Source organism: Miniopterus natalensis, chromosome 9 (genome assembly GCF_054644295.1).
Source record: "Miniopterus natalensis isolate mMinNat1 chromosome 9, mMinNat1.hap1, whole genome shotgun sequence".
Classification (NCBI taxonomy): domain Eukaryota; kingdom Metazoa; phylum Chordata; class Mammalia; order Chiroptera; family Miniopteridae; genus Miniopterus; species Miniopterus natalensis.
The window spans coordinates 10357138-10377836 of record NC_142089.1 but is presented as its reverse complement, the minus strand read 5'-3'; the positions used below and the strand labels follow the sequence as shown (position 1 = coordinate 10377836).

Here is a 20699-nt window from a genome sequence, read left to right as displayed (position 1 = left end):
GGGCCTTTGTTCTGGGTTTGACGGTTACACAAAAGCTACAAAACGAAGCAGTGTCTCTCCTCGGAGATTTAAAGTAGAGTTTTTGATAGACACAGTCTCCGACATTGAATTCCATCAGTGCTATCAGAGCAGAGCTCCCTGCAAAATTCTGATTTTCTTTTTGTTTTGGATTGTCTAGGGGGCTAGGTGGGTGGGATTTTGGTATGGATGATTTGGGGGAGATAGGGCCACTTAAAAGTGAGAGTTAATAAAAACATTTTCAAGTCATATAAGTTTCACATACACTGGGAATATAAAGTAAAATATACCAGTATGGACAATATCATTTATTACAGGTAGGAATGGGGAAAATGCTATTTCACCTACTCTTAGATTTTGAAATTACTCATATTCCACACTTACTTCTAAATGAAGACTACTAAAATTATATTTTCACATATTAAAAATGAAGTTACTGTTTTTACTTTGAATCATGGCCAAATAGATGGAATGGTAGATTACTCTACTTTGAATACTTAGTTCCAGTGGGAGGAAAACTGTATTACTAAAATTCAAAAATCAGAAAGGCTTCATATAGCTATAAATGAAAATATAAACTCAGTTCAATTCTATGGCTGAAAATGGCTTCAAAACAATGGAAGGATTCTATGTTACTTAGCATTTATTAACAGTTATTCACATTCCAAGAAAGAAAGAGCTGTAACTGTCATTTACCTGAAAGGAAGATAATGATAACTACTTCAATTGCCTAGGAAATTAATATCCCCCTCCCAAAAAAGGGGGTAATTGCAAAAAGTAGGTCACCAAAATGACATCCATAAAGTGAGATGTTTAAGACAATAAAAGGCTACTAATACCTATAAACATGTATAGATTGGAGAGTTTTTCAATCTAAGATGAAAATACCTTCAATCATATTGAACATTTTTAAATTAACAAAGTCCTAGGAAGGTCTTATGCGTGAAGCATTTGTAAGAAAGGAATGAGATAGCATGGTTAAATCACAGTTCCAAACCCAGGCATCTAGTACACAGTTCTACAGCCAGAAAATGCTAGCCAAGTACTTCTCAGTTTCTTAGCTGTAAAATGAAAAGAAACTAAAAATCATTTGAGCTTTAACATTTTCTAAGCCTCTGACAGTACCAAGAAAATAACATATTAACATACTATATAATTCAATACTTTAATCTTGTTTTAGATTCTTTTTAATTTAGGAAAATCTCAAACTTTAGCTTAACCTCTAATTTCAAGTCTTCTCTTCTAATGAAATAACTATAAAGTCTGTTACAAAGGAGTTCCTTATCTTTCCAAAGCACAACCATGGCTTATTTTATCTGAGTGATACATCAGAAAAATCAGGAAACACACTGGATATTGTGACTCAAAACATCACATCTAATGCTGTAGGAATTTTGACCCCTATAAGGAAATGAAGCTTTTGGGTAGCTAGAGAACTTGGTTATATGATCTACACTGCTGAGAATACTTTAAGGAATTTCAAAAATCACTGAACTTCATTCATTCATTATTGGTGGATATGAAAATTTATAAAAATAATTCTGGAAGGGCACTTGGTATCAAAATATAAAATAATTCAATAAAGATGACTGGGATGTCAGAGTTAAAGGGTCTGATTGGCAGAAAAATAAAAAGACATTTCTCAATTTTCAAATAAAGTGATAAAGGAATTTAAAAGTATGGCAAGATATTAGATACCTGACAGTATCATCCAAGAAATGAACTTCCTTTATAAATTCTACTTGAGAATCTATTCTGTTAAAGATTTATATATTAAATCGGAAGTATTGGCCTTAAGGGATAATGGTCGATTTGGGGCCAAATGCTGCAGGAATTAATTTTTTAAACAGAATGTTTACCAACAGGTGAAATGGGCCACAAAATCTTGAACTGTCCTTGAGTAGTACTCAGTACAATTTAAAATTCATTTCTCTTTATATAGCCCACACTGTTCCTACTCAGAGGCCACTTTCCTCTACTATCTCTTTTAATCTTGTATAGGACAGGATGCTTAAATACAGAGGTAATTATAGATAGGGAGTCACCAAACCATGGCCCAGGGACCACATACCTGTTTTTGAACTGCCCGTGAGACAGGAACTTTTTACATTTTTAAATAGTTGGTGAAAAAAAAATCTAAACAACAATAGTATTTGACACATGAAAATTACAGAAAACTTAAATTGTAGTGTCCATAAACAAAGTTTTATTGAAACAACCACAGCCATTCATTTACATATCGTATATGGCCGTTTTCATGCTACAATGGTAGCAATGAAAGAAACTATGGCTCCAAAGCTGAAAATATTTACTATTTGGTCTTTTACAGAAAATGCTTGCTAACCCCTACTGTAATTCACTGAGAGAAAGCCAGAGACTCCAAATAGTTATTACAAATATAAGGAAGGTTCTGATGTAATTTATTGTTATCTTAAGAAGCTCTCTGAATACTTCACATTTCATTATTTTAGGTATATAGCTGACCCTTGGTATCGCTGGGGATTGGTTCCAGGAGCTCTCATGAATACCAAAACCTGGGGATGCTCAAGTGCCTCATATAAAAAGACAGAATATTTGCATAAAACCTACACACATCCTCCTGCATATTATATTTCAAATCATCTCTAGATTACTTAAAATATGTATTGCAATGTAAATGTTATGCAAATAGTTGTCATACTGTATTGTTTCATGGGGTAATGACAAAAAGTGTACATGTTCAGTACAGACACAACCATCACAGGCCTAACCACATAGCACATACATGTGAACAACAATGTAACATTTTTTCTCAATATTTCAAACTGTGGTTGGTTGACTGCGGATGCAGAACCCGTGGATACAATGGACCGGCTCTAACTGATTTTTCAAAGTCCTATTTAATGACTTTAAAATAATCCTTAAACAAATACCTCGTGTTTAACATATATAAATCCTGAGGACAACCAAGTACAGCCCTCATTGAGAAACATTATAAGGATTAAGACAGTAAAACAACAACAAATGTCTCCAGAAAAAAGGACCAAAACATGCTTCTTTACGAAGTGAGAGAATTCTCCACGTTCATTCATTAGAAAGGTATGCACATATTTCCCCCTGGTGTTTACCACGCACAAAACATTGAGAACCCACTGGTAACTAAAACAGGCGAAAATCCTTAGCTTCATGGAGCTTATATTCCAAGGGAAACATATTGAATAATAAACCATATACACATAATGAAATATTATTCAGCCATAAAAAGAATGAATCTTGTCATTTGTGACAACATGGATGAACCTTAAGGGCATTATGCTAAGTGAAGTAAGTCAGAGAAAGACAAATATTGTATGGTTATACTTACATGAGGAATCTTAAAAACAAATAAACAAACTAAGCTCATAGATACGAAAATAGATTGGTGGTTGCCAGAGGCAGGGGGTGGGTGTAGGTGAAATGGGTAAAAAAAAGTCTAAAGGTACAAACTTCCAGTTATAAAATAAACAGGTCCTGGGGATATAATATACAGTATGACGACTATACTTAATAACAGCACTATATTGCATATTTGAAAGTAGCTGAGAGAGTAGATGGTAAAAAAAAGAAATTTTTTATAACTATGTATGGTTGATGGATGTTAATTAGACTTGTGATCATTTTGCAATACACACAAATATCAAATCATTATTTTGTATAAATGAAACTAATATAATGTTGTATGTCAATTGTACCTCAATAAAATAAATAAAAAATAGAGGAGAGGCAAGACAGAAGCAAGGAGATGAAATGAGTAAGGAAGTGTCTGTTGTCTAGGGGAGAGATGAACGTGGCTTAGAGTATAACAGCAATGAAGTGGTAGGAATGAGCCAGACAGCACTTGCTGATATAAAGCAAGCTATGGAATGTGATATAAAGATGATTTAAAGATGACTTCTCAGCTTACGTCAGTTGGTATGTCAAAAAGATTTCTTTAACATGTAAAGAATGCTTAGAAGTCAGAAAATAATCAGCTCAGAAAAAAATCGTCACCTCAAAGAAATGTGTACAAAAGACATGAATAGATAACTCACATACACACAAATAACCAGTACACATCAAAATTCTTAACTCCACAAACCAATAAATAAAAATTAAATGAGATTTTAAAGAATCTATCAAATAAGCAATAATGGAAGGAAAGGAATATTATTGTTTACTGCTGGTGGGAGATTAACTGGTACATTTCTGGAGGGTAAGTCACAACACCATGGCCCAAAAATAGGCAAACAAAGTTGTTCATCACAGTACTGTTTATATTAGTGATAAACAGGAAAGGACAGGAATGCCCATCAATTAAATAAACTAGAGTACTTCCAAACAAAGAAATATCATGTAGCCTTAAAAATTATAACACCTAGAGCCAAGCATGAACACTTTTGTATGATCACAGAAAAAAAAGATAGTTATAAAATGGCATAAACCTAAATACATTAAGTGATAGGTATAGATATGTATCTATGCATATATGTATTAAAAAATGTCTGAAAGTTATTCACCAACTAGTAAACAATGGTTAACTCTCAGTACCATTTAGGATTTCAATTCTTGTTGAAGGTTTATGAAAAAACATGGTTCGAGTAAAAACAAAAAATCATTTAAAATACAATAAAATTTAATATTAATGTCTTATAAGTGAATCATTATTGGGACGCCAAAACAACTTAAAAATATACTCACTCCAATGGCTTCCAAGATAAAGTATCTCAATAGTGACCTTAAGTCAAATTTTGTTTTCTTGTTTTAGGAATTTCCATAGGTACTGAAGCTGGAGAACCTTGATTTTATTAAAAATTCAAGACAAAACCCTGTTGGAGACAGACCTCATGAAATCAACAACCCTGTTTTACAATTCTTTAAGGTTTCCAGGTATCAAGTTTATAAGTAGCTCTTCAAAAAACTGAATAACCTGCTGTGAATTTTCCCAAATGACAGGAAAGGCTATACCCTTCCTAAGAAGTGCCAGCAATCATGAGTTTCCAACCTTTTCCCTGCTCCTACACCCTACGGCATAGGACTCTCTCCCAAGTTATAACTGTGTTTCACTGTAAAAGTAATTCTTAACAGAAAAGAAAAAGAACAAACGGGAGTAGGGAGAGAAAGAAAGGTATACAGTTCATTAAAAAAATCAAGTGATTTTGATGCACAAGCCTATCCCTGTGGAAGCAGACAATTTTGGAAGCCTTGGCATTATGTACTTATTTTTACCCTACATGGTTCCACAATGACTTTGAGGTAGCTAGCATGTTTCTTAATATAGAAATATTCCTTGTGCCTAATTGCTAACAACAGATATATAGCTGAGAGCTTTTGATGCTGATGAAAAAGTAACAAAAATGTCCCCTTGTTTCCCACTTTAATATTTAAGAGCTAAACAGGAACTGAGATTTCATAGTACAGTCTCTCATTATATAGATGAAAAAATAGGGGTTTAAAGGGTTTGATGTTCTGACCCAAGGTCATAAATCTAAGTGACAGAGTGGGGGGACCAGCACCAAGTGTTCTCATACTCTATGATGTCCATCCAGGCACCGACCACTGTCTGTGATCATTTTAATGGGCACATGTACACACATATGTATATTTTTTATATATTTGAGACATAAAATCTCCAGGAGTTTTTCCATAGCTCATTTTAAAACCTAGGAAGTAAGACAATTTCAGAATCAAAATCTTTAGGGCAAAACAGCAGCAGCAGCAAAAACTTGTTTCCTCACATAAACCCAATGTAGTTTCCCTCAATTAACTCTCAGCTTGCATGCTTGCCAAAATCACGCCCATTATCCACCTCTTCAAACATCCTCACGTAAACTCTATGCTGTGTTACTATAAATCCAGACATCTAAGCTTGAAGAGTCACCTCTGGCCCCTCCCTCTCTTTTATATCTAGGGGAACCACGCACCCTGTTTACCTGGACAGCACAGCTTTATGCCTGTTATCCCAGCAAAATGATTAATAGCATTCCCATTCACTTCTAAAACAGTCCCAATTTAAATGATAAATTATATGGTCACCTTTTTTATAATCCTTACTTAGTAACCAGTCACTATTTCTCTAACTGGCTTCCTCTCCTTCAACGGACTTTCTAATTTATCACCTGAAATGACAACAGTTTCCTTTCCTCCAATTTCCCATCTCCATGTGCTTTTGCACATGATGCCCTCTGCCTGACCACCCTCTCTCTTTCCATGTTGTGAATACACATCTGGGAACTCAGATCAAATGGCATCTCTGCTGTAAAGCCTCCCAGACTCTTCCAGTCATTCTCTGTGCCTCCTAAATAACAATAACTGCAATACTGGTAACAGGTAAAATTTACTGAATGCTTGTCAATTATTATGCCCTTAGCTTAAGCAATTTTAAGTATTTGATCTCATTTAATCCTTATTATAATTCTACATGATAGCTTTTATTTCATTTTTTAAAATTTGGAAGCTGAGGCACTAGAATATTAAGTAACTTGGCTAAAGTTACACAATTAAGTAGTGGCACTGGGACCAGAAACCAAGTATGTCTGATTCTAAGGCAAAGCTTTAAACCCCCCCTGTACTCTCTCACCTATCCCACCATTAATATGTTCCTGTGATACAACATATTTGAGTCTGTGTTGCAACTCTGTCCCATTTGGTCTGCTTGGTGCTTTAATAATTCTCTGTATACACTTCACAGGAAGACCAGTTATATATTAAAAAGTGTCCTCTGTCTCCCTTAAAGAGACTGGGACAACCTCAATGACAGGGAAAGGCTTTGCTATGCACTGTATATATATTGTGGCTCAAAGCAGGTAATCCATAAGGCCAAAAGCAATATAGTATTTACTATTCAGTCATAAATTCTGATGCAGAGGGTTGTTTCTTCTGCACTCTTACTAACTAGGATGTGGTTCAGGATCTATCTAGAATTATGATGAAATTGGTAAACTAGCAACTTTTAAGTTAAACTTAATAGGTTTTCTTTGGCTGACATAATGCTATTTGTCAGAATTAGTAGCCAACATTTAAAACTTGCAGATTTTTTACATAGAGATTTCTAGCTTCTTTTGAAAGACTGGGTCAACATTTTTACACAATATAACAATCAGGCAGTAAAGACCAGGGATGTCCTCTCCTATTCTATGTGCACCACTCACCATGAATTTCTGGAAAATGAAGTATTTCTAGTGTGTGTATGTCTGGTAAAAAGCTATTTGTTCATTCTATGAATTTCATGAATTTGGAAAGAAAAGAGAATGGTAACTGTGGATTAAAATGCAAGTTAACTAATAAAATAAATTGATGCTTCATGACAACATCACACCTCAAAAAGTACTACCAACATTATAATTATTGGCTGATGGCCTTTATCAAATAAAAATGTGCATTTAATGTGCTTTATGATTACACAAACACATATACTTGTACTCAGGCCTGTGGTGACTGGGGAAAGATAAAGAACAAAAGGATTTCTGTGGCTAAGGACAGAGGAGTAACAGAAAAACAAACCAACCCCACAGGGAAAATACAAGATATACTGCCCGGCCGACATGGCTCAGTGGTTGAGCATCGCCCTAGGATCCAGGAGGTCGAGGTTCGATTCCTGGTCAGGGCACATGCCCGGGTTGCGGGCTCAATCTCCAGTAGGGGGAGTGCTAGGGCGGCTGATCAATGACTCTCATCACTGATGTTTCTGTCTCTCTCTCTCCCCCTCTCCCTTCCTCTCTCTAAAATCAATAAAGATATTTTTTTTTTTTAAAAGCAAGATATACTAACACATTTTCAAGTTGAAAATTTAAATAGAAATCAACAAAAGGTTGTCAACCATATGGCTTGACAGTAACAATATTTTAATTAATGTGGAAAAATACAGACCAAAATTTAACTGCCCTGACCAACCAATGCTAAATTTTTGCTATAGTAAGTACATAATTTAAATGTGTAAATGCTGCTTGTCCCATGTTTACTTCCAGAGACAACATTAAATATAAGGCCGCCTTGATCATTCCAGACGTGAAATTCCTGGGGAAATAAGGGAATGGGGAAAAGTCCTATTAACAATCATTAATATGACCTTATAATTCACGTATCTAGATGGTTATATTTCACACTTATTTAGATGATGGAAGACTGAGATAAATGTCTGCCAGAGACAGACATTACAAGCAAAACATCATCACACAAAGGCGCAAGTGTTAGGCTTACTCAAAATTCAGATTTTCAAGGAGCTCTAAACATGGATGGGTATTTGTCTCCCCGCTAATGCCCCTGCTCCGGTAAAGATGGCATTTTCTTTTTTCTTTTTTATGGAATTTATTGGGGTGACATTGGTTAATAAAATTATGTAGGTTTCAGGGGTACAATTTCCTAACACATCCTCTGTATATTGTAGTGTGTGTTCACCGCCCCAAGTCAGGCCTCCTTCCATCACCACATACCCTCCTACACCCTCGTCTCCCCCGCCCCCTTCCCCTCTGGTAATCACCATGCTATGGTCTGGGTCTATGAGGTGTTTTTTTTCCCTTTGGTTGGTTTTTGCTAAATGCCATGTATTTGTGATCTCAATTTTTAAGAACATTTTAAAGAACTTTTTTAAAACCTATACTACTAACGTTAGTAGTCTATCCTTCTGAAATACATTGTATTTGATCATCCACATCACCTGTTAGTGAACTGGGCTCTGAGGAATACCCCATTATCCAGCACAAGATGGGGAAGCAAGCAGCCCCTACTTAACAACTTTGGTTCTAAGTTTTATATGCTGGGCTTTCACTTTAGATATTCTGAAAATCTGAAATCACTCATGTTCTCTGAATGGTGTAACAAAATTTAAAGTAACCCAGTAGGGAAAACAAAATCTTGTCAAATTTGGGGGATTCCATTCTCTATTCTAACTAAACTCCTGCTCCTCCAGGAATGTCTTGATTTCTAACAGCAAGAAAGTAAACTCTTAAGAAGACCACGATAACCACATACTTCAACAGGAACAAAAAGGTGCTCAAACTAACATAATTTACTAATAAGCTCTGTAAATAATTAAAAAAGGCATCTTCCACTCAAGAATCTCATTTATGTAGTACTAAAAGGTAAGAGGTGTACCTATAATACAACTAACTATGCTCTAAGTAACACAATCATCTCAAACAATACTGTTCAGTACAAATACCTAAATTCTCAACCTTACTGTTTGTATTAATGTAGTGTGCACCATTTAATTACTAAGGCTCCATGCTGAAAACATAAAATACTCATTTAATGATGAAACTTCCATAGGAATGCAGCTCCTTTAGGTATCATGCAATAGTTCATTAAGAAAAGTGGCAGCAGCTATGCTCTGAATGTGAAGACAATACACAGAAATATTATCAATAAAAATCTGTAGTTAGAACAATTTGTAAAGAAAAACAATATGTCTCTTTAAATATCATTTAGATATTCGAGGCTATGAGACAACTGATGGAAATGGAAAGTACAGAAAGCAGCTATGGGGGGGGGGGGGAGAAGGAAGAGTTCAGTTGAGGTTAGTGAACAAATACACACAGCATCCATCATGGCTCACTGCAACTTACCTGGGGAGGAGTGGGTGTGGATGCGGGTCTCCCTATGGGTGGAGTAGGATTTCTGCTGCCACCTCCAGACATAATCTCCTCTGTTATGTCTTTACCTCCCTGGTTTGGATCCCGAATTCTTATCTATAAGGTTATAATAAGATATCATATTTACAGATGGGTGTCTATATAGATTTACAGGCATAAAATGTATTAAAGGTACAAAACTGGAAAACCTGTCACATATCAAAGCTGATAATTACCATATTTGATTTTATTTGAATCACAAAGCTATATGGGGTCATTCAGAGAAATTTAGGGCATTAGCTCTGGCATGAACTAATTAAAATAAGCTAAATGAGACTTAGTTGGCTGAATTTCTAGGCCAAACAGGCAATATTAACGTTTATCTTGTAAGCACTGCCAAATTGAGTGATTTTATTTATAGTGCTTAACATAAGACAAAATTCATAAAATAGTTTTAAGAGATGGGAGGTACTACAATGAAGTTTTAAAGGCCTTAAATGGTTCTCTAACAAAATGAGAAATTCACATATCCTAGGACTCAGAAATAGGAATTTACGTTGTAGATAACCTTACATATGCATGTAAGGGTTCTTACTGCAATGCTGTTTTCTGCAGCAGACAGAAATATCTTCAAGGCTGGTGAAGAGCATGACAATGAAAATTATGCTATGTGCCTACAGTTAAATACCAGCCAGCCAGTAGAAAGACTGAGACTGATCTACATGTATTGCTATGGAATGGTCATCGAGATGTACTAGTAAGTGAAAAGATGCAAGATGCAGAACAATGTGTATGGTCTTTTAAATTTTTTTAAAGGCTACTTATGCTTCTAGATATCAGTGAACATGATTCTATAATAGAGTTGGGTCTAGGTCTTTCACCCTGGGACAGTGCTGTGACATAAAGGCTTATCATTACCTCCAGTGCTTAATGAAGGTAGCCCTGGCTTATTGACAATTTCAAAGAATTCACTAATAAAACCATCTGGATCTTAAAGCTCTTTTGGAAGTAGTTTCTTCAGTAAGATTTCCAATATCAGCTATTTTTTTTCAGGTCTGAAAGCTTGTTTCTAATACAGTTTTAAGTATTAATTCTATCTCATCTGTTCTACTTTCTTCCTCAGTAACTATTATCACTGCCCTCCATTTTCATGATCTCCTTTATTATTTTTCCTGCACTCTGCAAGTGCTCTTAAATTCCAACAACTACCATGCTGTTTCAACATTTCCAAAGCACAGTATCTCAACTCTAGTGTTACTATACATCGGCATGTCCTGTTTATTAAGATGTGTGCGCAAGTCATTTGTTCCTGATAATAAAGAACCAAAATTTTGAACGTCACTAATTTTTATTAAATGAGAGTATTTTTAAGATTATTGCTATCATGCCATGTCCACCTAACTTATCTGTGTGAATGAGGGAGTCTCTTATAAACATCATCCATTTTGAGTGTTCTGATGGATAAAAGATTACAAGCCACTCTTTCACAAAATGTTCTGCAATGTGAAGTTGTTTTTGCTTAAGCATACATCCACTTATTTTCCCTTTTTTAAATTTAAACTTTTTATTGTTGATACTACTGCAGCTGTCCCCCACTTCCTCCCCCCAGGCCACTCCCCCCTTGGTCATCCCCACACCAGTGTGTGTGCCCACGGGCCAGGCATATGTGTCCTTTAGCGAATCCGCACCTTCCTTTACGCGACGTGAATTTTATGACTGCGCTCTAATGCTCTTGGGCCTGCCTTACTAGACAGAGGCAAAGCCCCTATAATGTACTAAAAACAACTGCACTACCTTTTCTAAATTCTGCTTTCTGTTTCTTAAATATCTTCCACAGGAAGGATTTTTCTTATTGACCTTAACATATTGCTCATTTAATCTTGTGCTCTTTCCCCCCATCAGTTCATATTTGAATATAGAGATGACTAGGACTAGAGTTAAAGGGCAACCAGGATGTGAGAACTGAGCTCAAATTCCTCCACTTAGAAGATCTTAGAGGACTAAACCCTCCCAGTTCTGAAGCTGGAGGGCATACCTAGTTTGGTGCATGCTGAAAACTGAAAATAAGGAAATGGTACTCGCAACTTATAGTTAAATGCCCATACAAATCCCCTATGTCTAGTGGTGAGGATACAAAGGAAGAACAAAAAAAAAAAGGTGATCATTTGTGAACTAAGATGAATAATGATTACAACTGTGAGTAAACTTATCTGACGAGTGAATGGACATTCAATGTAAAATAAGAAAACTGGTGAGATCTCTTACTGTTTTTTTCTCTCTCTTGGCTGGAGGAGGCTGCTGCTGTGTAGCCACTATGATAGGTGCTGACTGATACACTGGCTGGCTTGGGTAAAAAGGCGTTCCTAAAGAATTAGAAAAGATTAAGAAGCATTCAGTTATTCTTCGGGCCACTGGAAGACCATTAATGACACTGTGTCACCATACCAATAGCTTAATAAAGTAACAAAAACAAACATTCTTCTTACTCATCTCTTTCCATCAGCTCCCCTCCAGCTAAGGAAGTGGTCAAGGAATGATTCCCAAATACTCATAAACACCTACTTTTTCTTTAGTATCCAATATGAAAACAAATAACCAATCCCTGCTGATTACCACTAGAGATACCTTTCGAAAACACTGATTGTACTATAGCACTGCTTCAGGAACTCTATTCTGGAGCCCCATTACCTGCAACAGTGGCTCTCAGCAAGGGTCTATGAAAGCGTGTTTTGTGTGCAGGTTTGGTCAGGCACAAGAGAACATATCTGATCACCTTGGGGGATGGGAGCAGTCTAACCCTTCTCCCCACTGATGGAGAACTGCCACACAGAAAGTCAACAGTAAGGCTTGGCACATGTCCTACTTTTTAACTTTCAAAGCTTTGACTATTATTATAATTATTATTAAACCAGAGTGCTTAGAGTGAATGTGCTGAGAAGGGGTCAGACACTGGATATTTTGAACATGGAACCTACAAATGTGCTGATGTACTGGATGTGGGTGTGTGAGCCAAAGAAGTGTCAAAAAACACTCAAGTTTGCTTGTCTGAGCAAGCAGAAGAATGACAGTGCAACATTCTGTGCTATTTACTTACTGAGATGAGGAAAACTGGAGAAAGAGCAGAGCTGAGGGCAGAAAAATCAACAGTTCGATTTTGGGCATGTTACGTTTGAAATTGTTATCGGAGCTTCAAGTGGAGATGTCAAGTAGGCAGGAAGAGACACAAGTGTGGAGTCAGAGAATAGGTATCGTTTTGGAATTAGTACAACATGGACAACATTTAAACCATGAGGTCACGGCTATGAAGAAAACCCAGCAGTGGACATGAAAAAGAAAGCCAAGGCAGGGCAGAAGGGAAGGAAATGGTCCAGGAGCAGGCAAAGTGATGAACCATGTCAAATGGTGCTGCGATGTCCGCTAAGACTAGCAGAGCAGAATTCACTGGTGAGCTTGCCCAAAGTTGTTCGGGTGGGGTTGCAGGCAAGTATTCTGATTAGAGTACGGTCAATAGTGAATGAGACCAAAGAAAATGAAGGAAGTGAGTATAGACAACTCTTTTCCTAAAAAGTTTTGCTACAATGGGAATCAGAAAAAACAGGATATAGCTGGACAAGAATATGAAGCCCCCTCCAAAAAAGATGGAAATGAAAACAGTATACTTGTATGTGGATGGGACTAATCCAGCAGAGGGAGAAAAATGATGATAATGCTGAAAAGCAGAGAAGTGAACTGCTGGAGTAAATAACCTAAATGGGCACAAGTGGAAAATTGGCCTTTGGTGGGAGCATGAACAGTTAAGTCACGGTAACAAGAAGGAAAGAACTGTATATGAAGGTAGCTGATACAGGTAAAATCCTTGGTACTTTAGCAAACAGTCAAATAATGTCAACTCTATTATCACTCTCATCACATGACAACATCATCCCCATCCCCAACACTCTGCATTACCAGAACTCTGCAGAGATCAATCAGGATTAGAAAATCAGATTTGGAAAAGATCTAATCAGGGGACATGACTGGGATTTCAATAAGTTCACTGTAAAAAGACAAAAAATCTGAGCCATCCTTTAGTGGTGCGTAAACTATTCTCAAGGGAGAGCTCAAATAAGTGATTTATGCTACTCTATTATGTCACTAGCCCCAGAAGGCAGAAAACAAAATCCTAATATTGGTTTCAAATGCTGCAAGAGAAGCAATACAATCTGCTCACCTTGCCATATTTTTTAAGCTAAGTGAAATAAGATCCAAAAGGTGAACCATTCCTTAAAATAAAAAACCAGATTCTGCTAATGAAACATTTTTGAGTCAACATGACTGAGATGGAGGCTTCCACATAATACACATGCAATAAATACCAAGTGATTGAACCTGGCAGAACAGGATAATCTCTAGATAGTAGGGGTAAAACATAATTAGTAAAACATTAAGTCAACTGTGGACCCCAGTAGAAAAGGCACTCTGTCCTAACAAACAGGTTTTCTTTCTAAACGAATCCCAACTTCTTTCATACAGTCAGGGACATTTAAAAACATTTATTTGACTCTACTGAACACGAATAACTTTTGCATACCATTTATCGATTAGGCAAGTTACTTAATATCTCTGAACCTCTTCCTCATGAAATGAGGTAAGTTTGTCTAGATCAGGGTTCTGTCAACTAAAGCCCATGGGCCAAATCTAGTCCAATGCCACTTAAATTGTAAATAAAGTTCCGTTCAAAGACACCCACATACACATCTGTTTCTAAGGCCTTCCCACTACAAAGGTAGGGTTGAATAGCTGCAACACATCATATGGCCTACAAAGCCTAAGATATTTACTATCTGGCCCTTTATAAAAAAAAGTTTGCTTACCCCTACTCTAGATCAGTGGTTCCCAAAACCCCAGTCTATACAAAAGGTGTCAATGATATATGGCAAGATTTTTACAATAATAATCATGAAACACACACACTATATATATAGATATACACTTACCAACCTAACATTTCTTGGAAAGGACTGTTCTTATTTTGAAATTATTTCAGTTCTACTGAAATAATTGTTGTTAAAACAGCATCTCCTATATGAAATGATAATGAGGTAAATAGCAGTTTTCTTTAAAAGTCTTATTTTCAAAATTAAAAATGTAACAGTCCTGTGTTTCTTCTTTTACTTTACTTTATATCTATTTTAGCTGCCAAGGATATTGAAAGGTCTAGGAACCACTGGTCTAGTCAATATTTAGATTTCTTCTCACTGGTTAAACCCAAAGCATAACCATCAAATAAAAGTTCTATAAGATCCTGAAAGGCAAGGAGAATATCTCAACATCTACAATCCACAAAATTCCCAGCACAATGTCCTACACATGGCCGATCTTCCAAAAACCTTTCAAAACCATGAATTTTCCATAGAAACAAAGATAAACTCAGTGGTTAAATATGCAGGTCAGTGTATAAAACTCAATTTGCCCCATAGTATACCCAGAACAGTAATGATGTTGGTGTACAACCACATCACCAAATACAGTATTACCGCTCCATGAAAACACAATCAAACTCAACTTGGGATGCCAAAAAGTTTCCCATCTCCACACACATGAGGAACAATGGCTCCCTCACTCTTACGAGCTGGCGAGGAGCCCAAGCCCCGCAGAGACGCAGCAAGAGAGAGAAGGTGGCGGAGAAGCGGCGCGGCCGAGCGGGGCAGAGCGCGCAGGCTGGTGTGAAGCAAGGGGGGTGAGACCTTCCGCTGCTGCCAATTCTTCTATTTTTTTCTTTTTCAACATCACTGCCACCACTCAGCATACAGACCCTGCTGTTCCCAAACCTAATTTTTCACTGTGGGACATCACACCCTTAGGTACTTTCCTGATATAACGCATCAAAATATTTAAGAAACACTGATGAGAGGAAAACAGAAAAGTAACATTGAGCAAACACTATTCATTCGTGATGTTTCCTCCACACTGTAGGAACACTGCAAGAATTATACTTTCTAAACAGAATTCTATAATCGTGGTTACTGAGTAGGTAAGAATATTCTTTGAAAATCACTGTTCAAGATTTAAACCGAGTAGGGAAATATTAGTGTGCTGAGTAAACTGTAAAGCTAAGGATGAAGAACTAAGAAATCTGGGGGAAACACTACCCAACTAACAAACTCCAGCAGCAGGGCCAGAAGGAACAAGTCTCGGATTTGTTCCTGGCAGTTCAGCCACAGGAAGGTCCCTCTGTCCTAGAAGAGAGGACTCCATTTTCAGAACATAGATTTAGGATCCCACCCCTAAACCCACTTTTAACCAGAACCCAAGATTAGGACAGGAGAAGTGGTAGAGGAAAGGGAGGCATCAGGATCAGAAGAACTGGAAATGGAAACGTAAGAGTAAGAGAGATTCCAAGAAGAGGAAATTGGAAGGGGAATGTTTATGGCTTCTAAACAGTACGACCAGGACAGCTGCCCCAAGGTGGTATAGCTGAAGGACCTATAATTGATGGCAACTATTGGAAAAGAACTTTTAATCTAGTGGCAAACTTTAAAATTAAAATATCTGCCCAAATAATGAAAATAATCTATTATTAGAAGGCTGGGTTAATAAATTATGATTCATTCCTAATAAATTATGATTCATTCCTAAAATGAAATTCTATGTATCTTGAAATTCTATAGGTAGTGAAATGGAAAGATGTCCATGAATATAGTGAGATTTAAAAAAAAAAACACTGCTAAGTTTTAGAACATTATAAACAATATGTGTGTATTAGTGTTAGAAGTTGTTGAAATGGAAATATTATGGATCAATCTGTTAACTCTTACTTCTTTAGGGAGTGGGGAGGAAGAAAAATAGGCTATTTCAACTTTACACGTCCTATATTATTTTTATTTTTCATCAGGAACTTGATTACTTTCATAATAGATAGAAAATTATTTTAAAGTCTTTTTAAAATTTCAATGAAGCTGGGGACACACTAGTTTTAATCTACGTGGTAAACTGCCAACTAGATGCTACTGGATCTGCATAAGAATCTCCTGATAGATAAGAGTATCTATCAAAGGGAACACACACTGACAATCTCTGGGGTACAACTGCACCTCAATATACTGTTTTGTAAAAATGAGCAAATGCAGTCTGTATGTAATAGAAATAAGGCCAAAATATGTTATAATACTGTATATATAAATCAGCAAACTATTTCCCTACTAGTAAACTCAAAATCTGTATTGTTTCTATATATACTGCAGCAGTAGTATTAAGAGCAATAAAGAGGGCTAGCACAGACTTATAAAAATGTTAATGAAGATATTTTCTAAGTCAAAAAGTCATTTACATAATCTATAAATACACAATAGACTAGAATTCAGTGAGATACCTTTCAAAATGATTTTGTAAATTAGAAGATACAATTGTATTCCCTTTGCAAGTTTTTAAAAATATATTCTAGCCAACACAAACAGCCAATTCTACACTGAAAAATAATTTTAATTGGATTTGAGTTTTCAGAATAAGTACCAATACAAAGGCACTAGAATTGTGTGAAAATTGAAACTTCAAGCTGAGTTCAAAGGGTACGCAAGGAACACTTCAACAGTACTGGCAACTAAGTTGGGTAATGTACATATATTATTTTAAGTTATTTTCATTACTCCTCATTATTGGCTCACACACAAAGTATGCACATGGCGGTTATAGAAATAAAATACATTAATAACACTTGTAATTTTTTCAAGGCATTTTCATTTAATTAATCCTCCAAACCTCCCTATGACACAGACCTTATCACAATTTTGCAGAAAAGGAATCACAGGTATACTGAGATATATTCAGTCACCCCACCCAGACAGTCCTAGGTGCTAGGGGATACAGCAATGAACAAAAGAAACTCCCTGTCTCATGGATATTACAGTCTAAGTGGGAGAACAAACAAGTGTTTTGGTAGACGGTGGAAAATGCTTGGAGAAGGAAGATAAGGTATAATTATGCCATCAGCAAAAATCCAGGGAATGATGAGTTGGTAGCAGATATCAGAACCTCAACACATGGGCTGTTTGCAACAGAATTTCTCCTGCAAAAGTTGTCATTAACTAAACATTTCTATAATACTCTTTCCATGTGAGCCATTCTCTAAGCAGTAGCTTTCAGGTCAGAACTGTTTATAACTATTTATCTATGTATAACTTCAGACCACTAAACCTCCTGGCCTAAACTGAACTGTCAAACAACAAAATGGATTAAATAAAACAAACTAGCAGAAACTGCTCAATTTTTCATACTTACCATAAGCATTGGGGAAGTCCCCAGGTCCTGGCCCAGGATAAAAAGGACCTGGCCCTGGTGGTTGAACTGGATACTGTTGCGGGGGTCCAACATAAGGAGGGCCACTATGACGGTACTAGAAGACAGAAATTAGACATTTACAAATAGTATGAAGGTAGCTTACTATGTGTGTATAAGAAAATCATTTATATGAGGTAAAGCCACTTGGTTAAACACATTCAAAATGCCTGCTTGCCATCAAGATGCAGTGGTGGTGAAGAGTAAAGTGTGCCTTAAGTAAAGCCATACAGCAAAACAGTGTGCAGGCAGACATTAGCTCACGGTAAAATGAACTCAGCTTGGTAGCTTTCACTAACATTGAATAATATCACAGGAGCAGCTTAATTGCAGAGTCTATTTTAGAGCAGCTGGTTGTGGGGAAGGGATGGGAGGAAAGCTAGGAGATAAAAACAATTTCTGTACCATCTTAGAAAGCTTTAAGTAGAGAGATGTAGAACTATCTTTTTATAATATTATGAAAAATAAAAACATGGCTAGACTGCTAAGCAACAGAAAAGTTGACACATAACTAAATACTAATGCCATCATCTACTCTCCCTGCTCCCTCTGATGAGAGCCTGGGTTAATCCCCACTGTGCTGATGGACCACATGGACCTGAGATACTTTACCTGTGGTATACAGTACTGAGGACCCTGGGGCACTGGGTACGGCATGGGCAGATGGTTAACCATCATGATGTGCTGATTGGCCTGATAGACTGCAGTGGGTGTCTGTGCACCGGGTCGAATAGAAGGACTGCTGTTCGGGATGGTAGCTCTAGGAGGCTGTATTTGAGGCCTCTGGAAAAACTGGGAAAGGAGGAAAAAAAAGATTTATTTATTTATTTTTACAAAGGGGAATAAATAAATTTTATAATCTTGAACTTTCTCCTTGTTTCCAATAATTAAAATCTTATCAACTTGAATTAAAAATACAATATACGTAAAAAGAGACTAAACTGTCTATGACTGGGCTCACAAAAAATATTCTATACTAGTCACACTAGTTTAAGTTTTGATCATGTCACACATTTGAAAATAGGAAGGCAGTCTCATTTTTACAATGAAGACTCTCCTAATTTAAACTAAAAATTCCATACTATAATTAATAATTTTTAAATGTGTGATAAAATATAATAAAAGGGGTAGCTGGTGTCTCTCTAAAAGTTTTGTTGTATAAAAGCACTGACTCTTTCATAAAGAGTAGGTGGCTTATCAACTTATTAAAAATTAAAAGTAGTTTCTTTAAAAAAACCTATCATTTAAGTCATTCACAAAATATTTAGAAGAACAAGAATCTTTCTGGACATAAAATTTTTGTCTCAGTGTATGAGGGTTCAGTTTAATCAAAACTGCCTGTAGGTTGTCGCATGCTGATTGTCCCATGATGGGAGAACCCTTTTCAAAAAGTGGCAACCCCATACAAAAATGAACCCAATTTTGATTTCTCAAATAGTTTGCAACAAAAATGAGGGACCCAGGCAGGCGTGAGGATGGTCTGGAAGGAGCAGAGCTCAAATCTCTCAAACGGCAACCAGTACTTGTGGTTATTTACGGTCTTCACTGCAGATGTAAAAGCCCTGAAACAATATTCCAGTATTAAATTCCCACTGTGACTTCGGCAGCAATCACCCTATCTCATCGTAACAGGGGGACAGTAATAAAGAGGCCATGCAGAACCAGTAGTTTGTTACCTGGATAGGTCTGAATCCTCCCTTCAATTATGAAGCAAGAAAGCAGCAGGAAACAGAAAGAAAGCCAATGGAAAAGCTTACAGATCAACAGGAAGGGGAAGACGTAGCATGCAGCTCAGCAACATCCATTTAGTAACGGGGGGGGGGAAGACTAGGAAATCAGAATGGCAGTTCTCCACTGAGAGTCCAAGACCACACGGGACTGAAGACTCAAATCACGTTCAACTGAAAATGAATAAATCCAGGGGCAAAAATATTCTTACAGTAGCCACAGCGCTAACAGCCCGGAAGGAAATGTCTGCCTAATGGCACAAGTACAGTTGGGACTAGTGATCCCTCCTCTTGGCTCAAGGACGGCCATCATGTGATTATTTAGCTTCTCTAGGGGGCTCTCTCCAGCTTCAATGGGGATAGGAGCTAATAATAAAAGTGCCATTTGTAATTTTAAAGTTTGAGACATATATCAAACTCTTCAACATATATCGGACTCTCCTTTCAACTGACCAGGCATGTAAGAGGCCACTTATAGCTTTAAAATAGGAAAACATAGTAAACAGTCTAGCTCCAAAATCTGAGTTGTCTCAATTCCAGACCTACTGCTATTGATCCAAATAAAAGCAAAGTTGAGCTTTGACCTTTGGGCCACTCTGGTCTTATCCAGTCCTATTCTTAATCATAAGCTACCCACAAGTGGTAGAAGCAGTAACTTTACATCTTGTGCAGAATTGGAAGAACTGGGATCCAGTGCCCGAGGCTCATCCCCATTCAGCCTTCATACCCCCGGGGCAAAAAAAAGCACTAAAGCGGTTAAGTCACTTAAAAAAATAGTAAGGTATTGCAGGAGAATGAAGTGAACGAGGAAATCAGATGGGGAAGGCCAGAGAGTAGCTGATGGAGATGAAAAGGAAGTACAAAAGGCAAAGTTGATAACACAGGAACCTGGGCTGGGCCACAGGAGAGCAAAGTCTTCTGGTGATCTCCACTGACACAGTTTTGGTGACAGGCAAAAGAATTTCTGTTGGCTGCGACCAGGGACACTGAACTAGTAAACTTTTCACACTGAACTTCACTTCTCTTAATTACGTAGCAGATAGAATCTATTATTCATCAATGTATGTGAGTTGCAAGA

General features: G+C 36.9%; 1 protein-coding gene across 10 annotated transcripts in view; it reads right to left on the bottom strand.

The window, feature by feature from the left end:
- Window positions 1–20699, bottom strand: part of EIF4G3 (eukaryotic translation initiation factor 4 gamma 3) — a 234625-nt gene that overhangs the window by 96234 nt on the left and 117692 nt on the right. For all 10 annotated transcript variants that reach the window (XM_087820188.1, XM_087820180.1, XM_087820181.1 and 7 more), the window contains 4 exons: window positions 18507–18686; window positions 17838–17952; window positions 11847–11944; window positions 9576–9698 (listed from right to left, as the gene is read on the bottom strand). In XM_087820188.1, the coding sequence (XP_087676314.1) occupies window positions 9576–9698; window positions 11847–11944; window positions 17838–17952; window positions 18507–18686 (516 nt within the window). The remainder of the gene's footprint in view (window positions 1–9575; window positions 9699–11846; window positions 11945–17837; window positions 17953–18506; window positions 18687–20699) is intronic.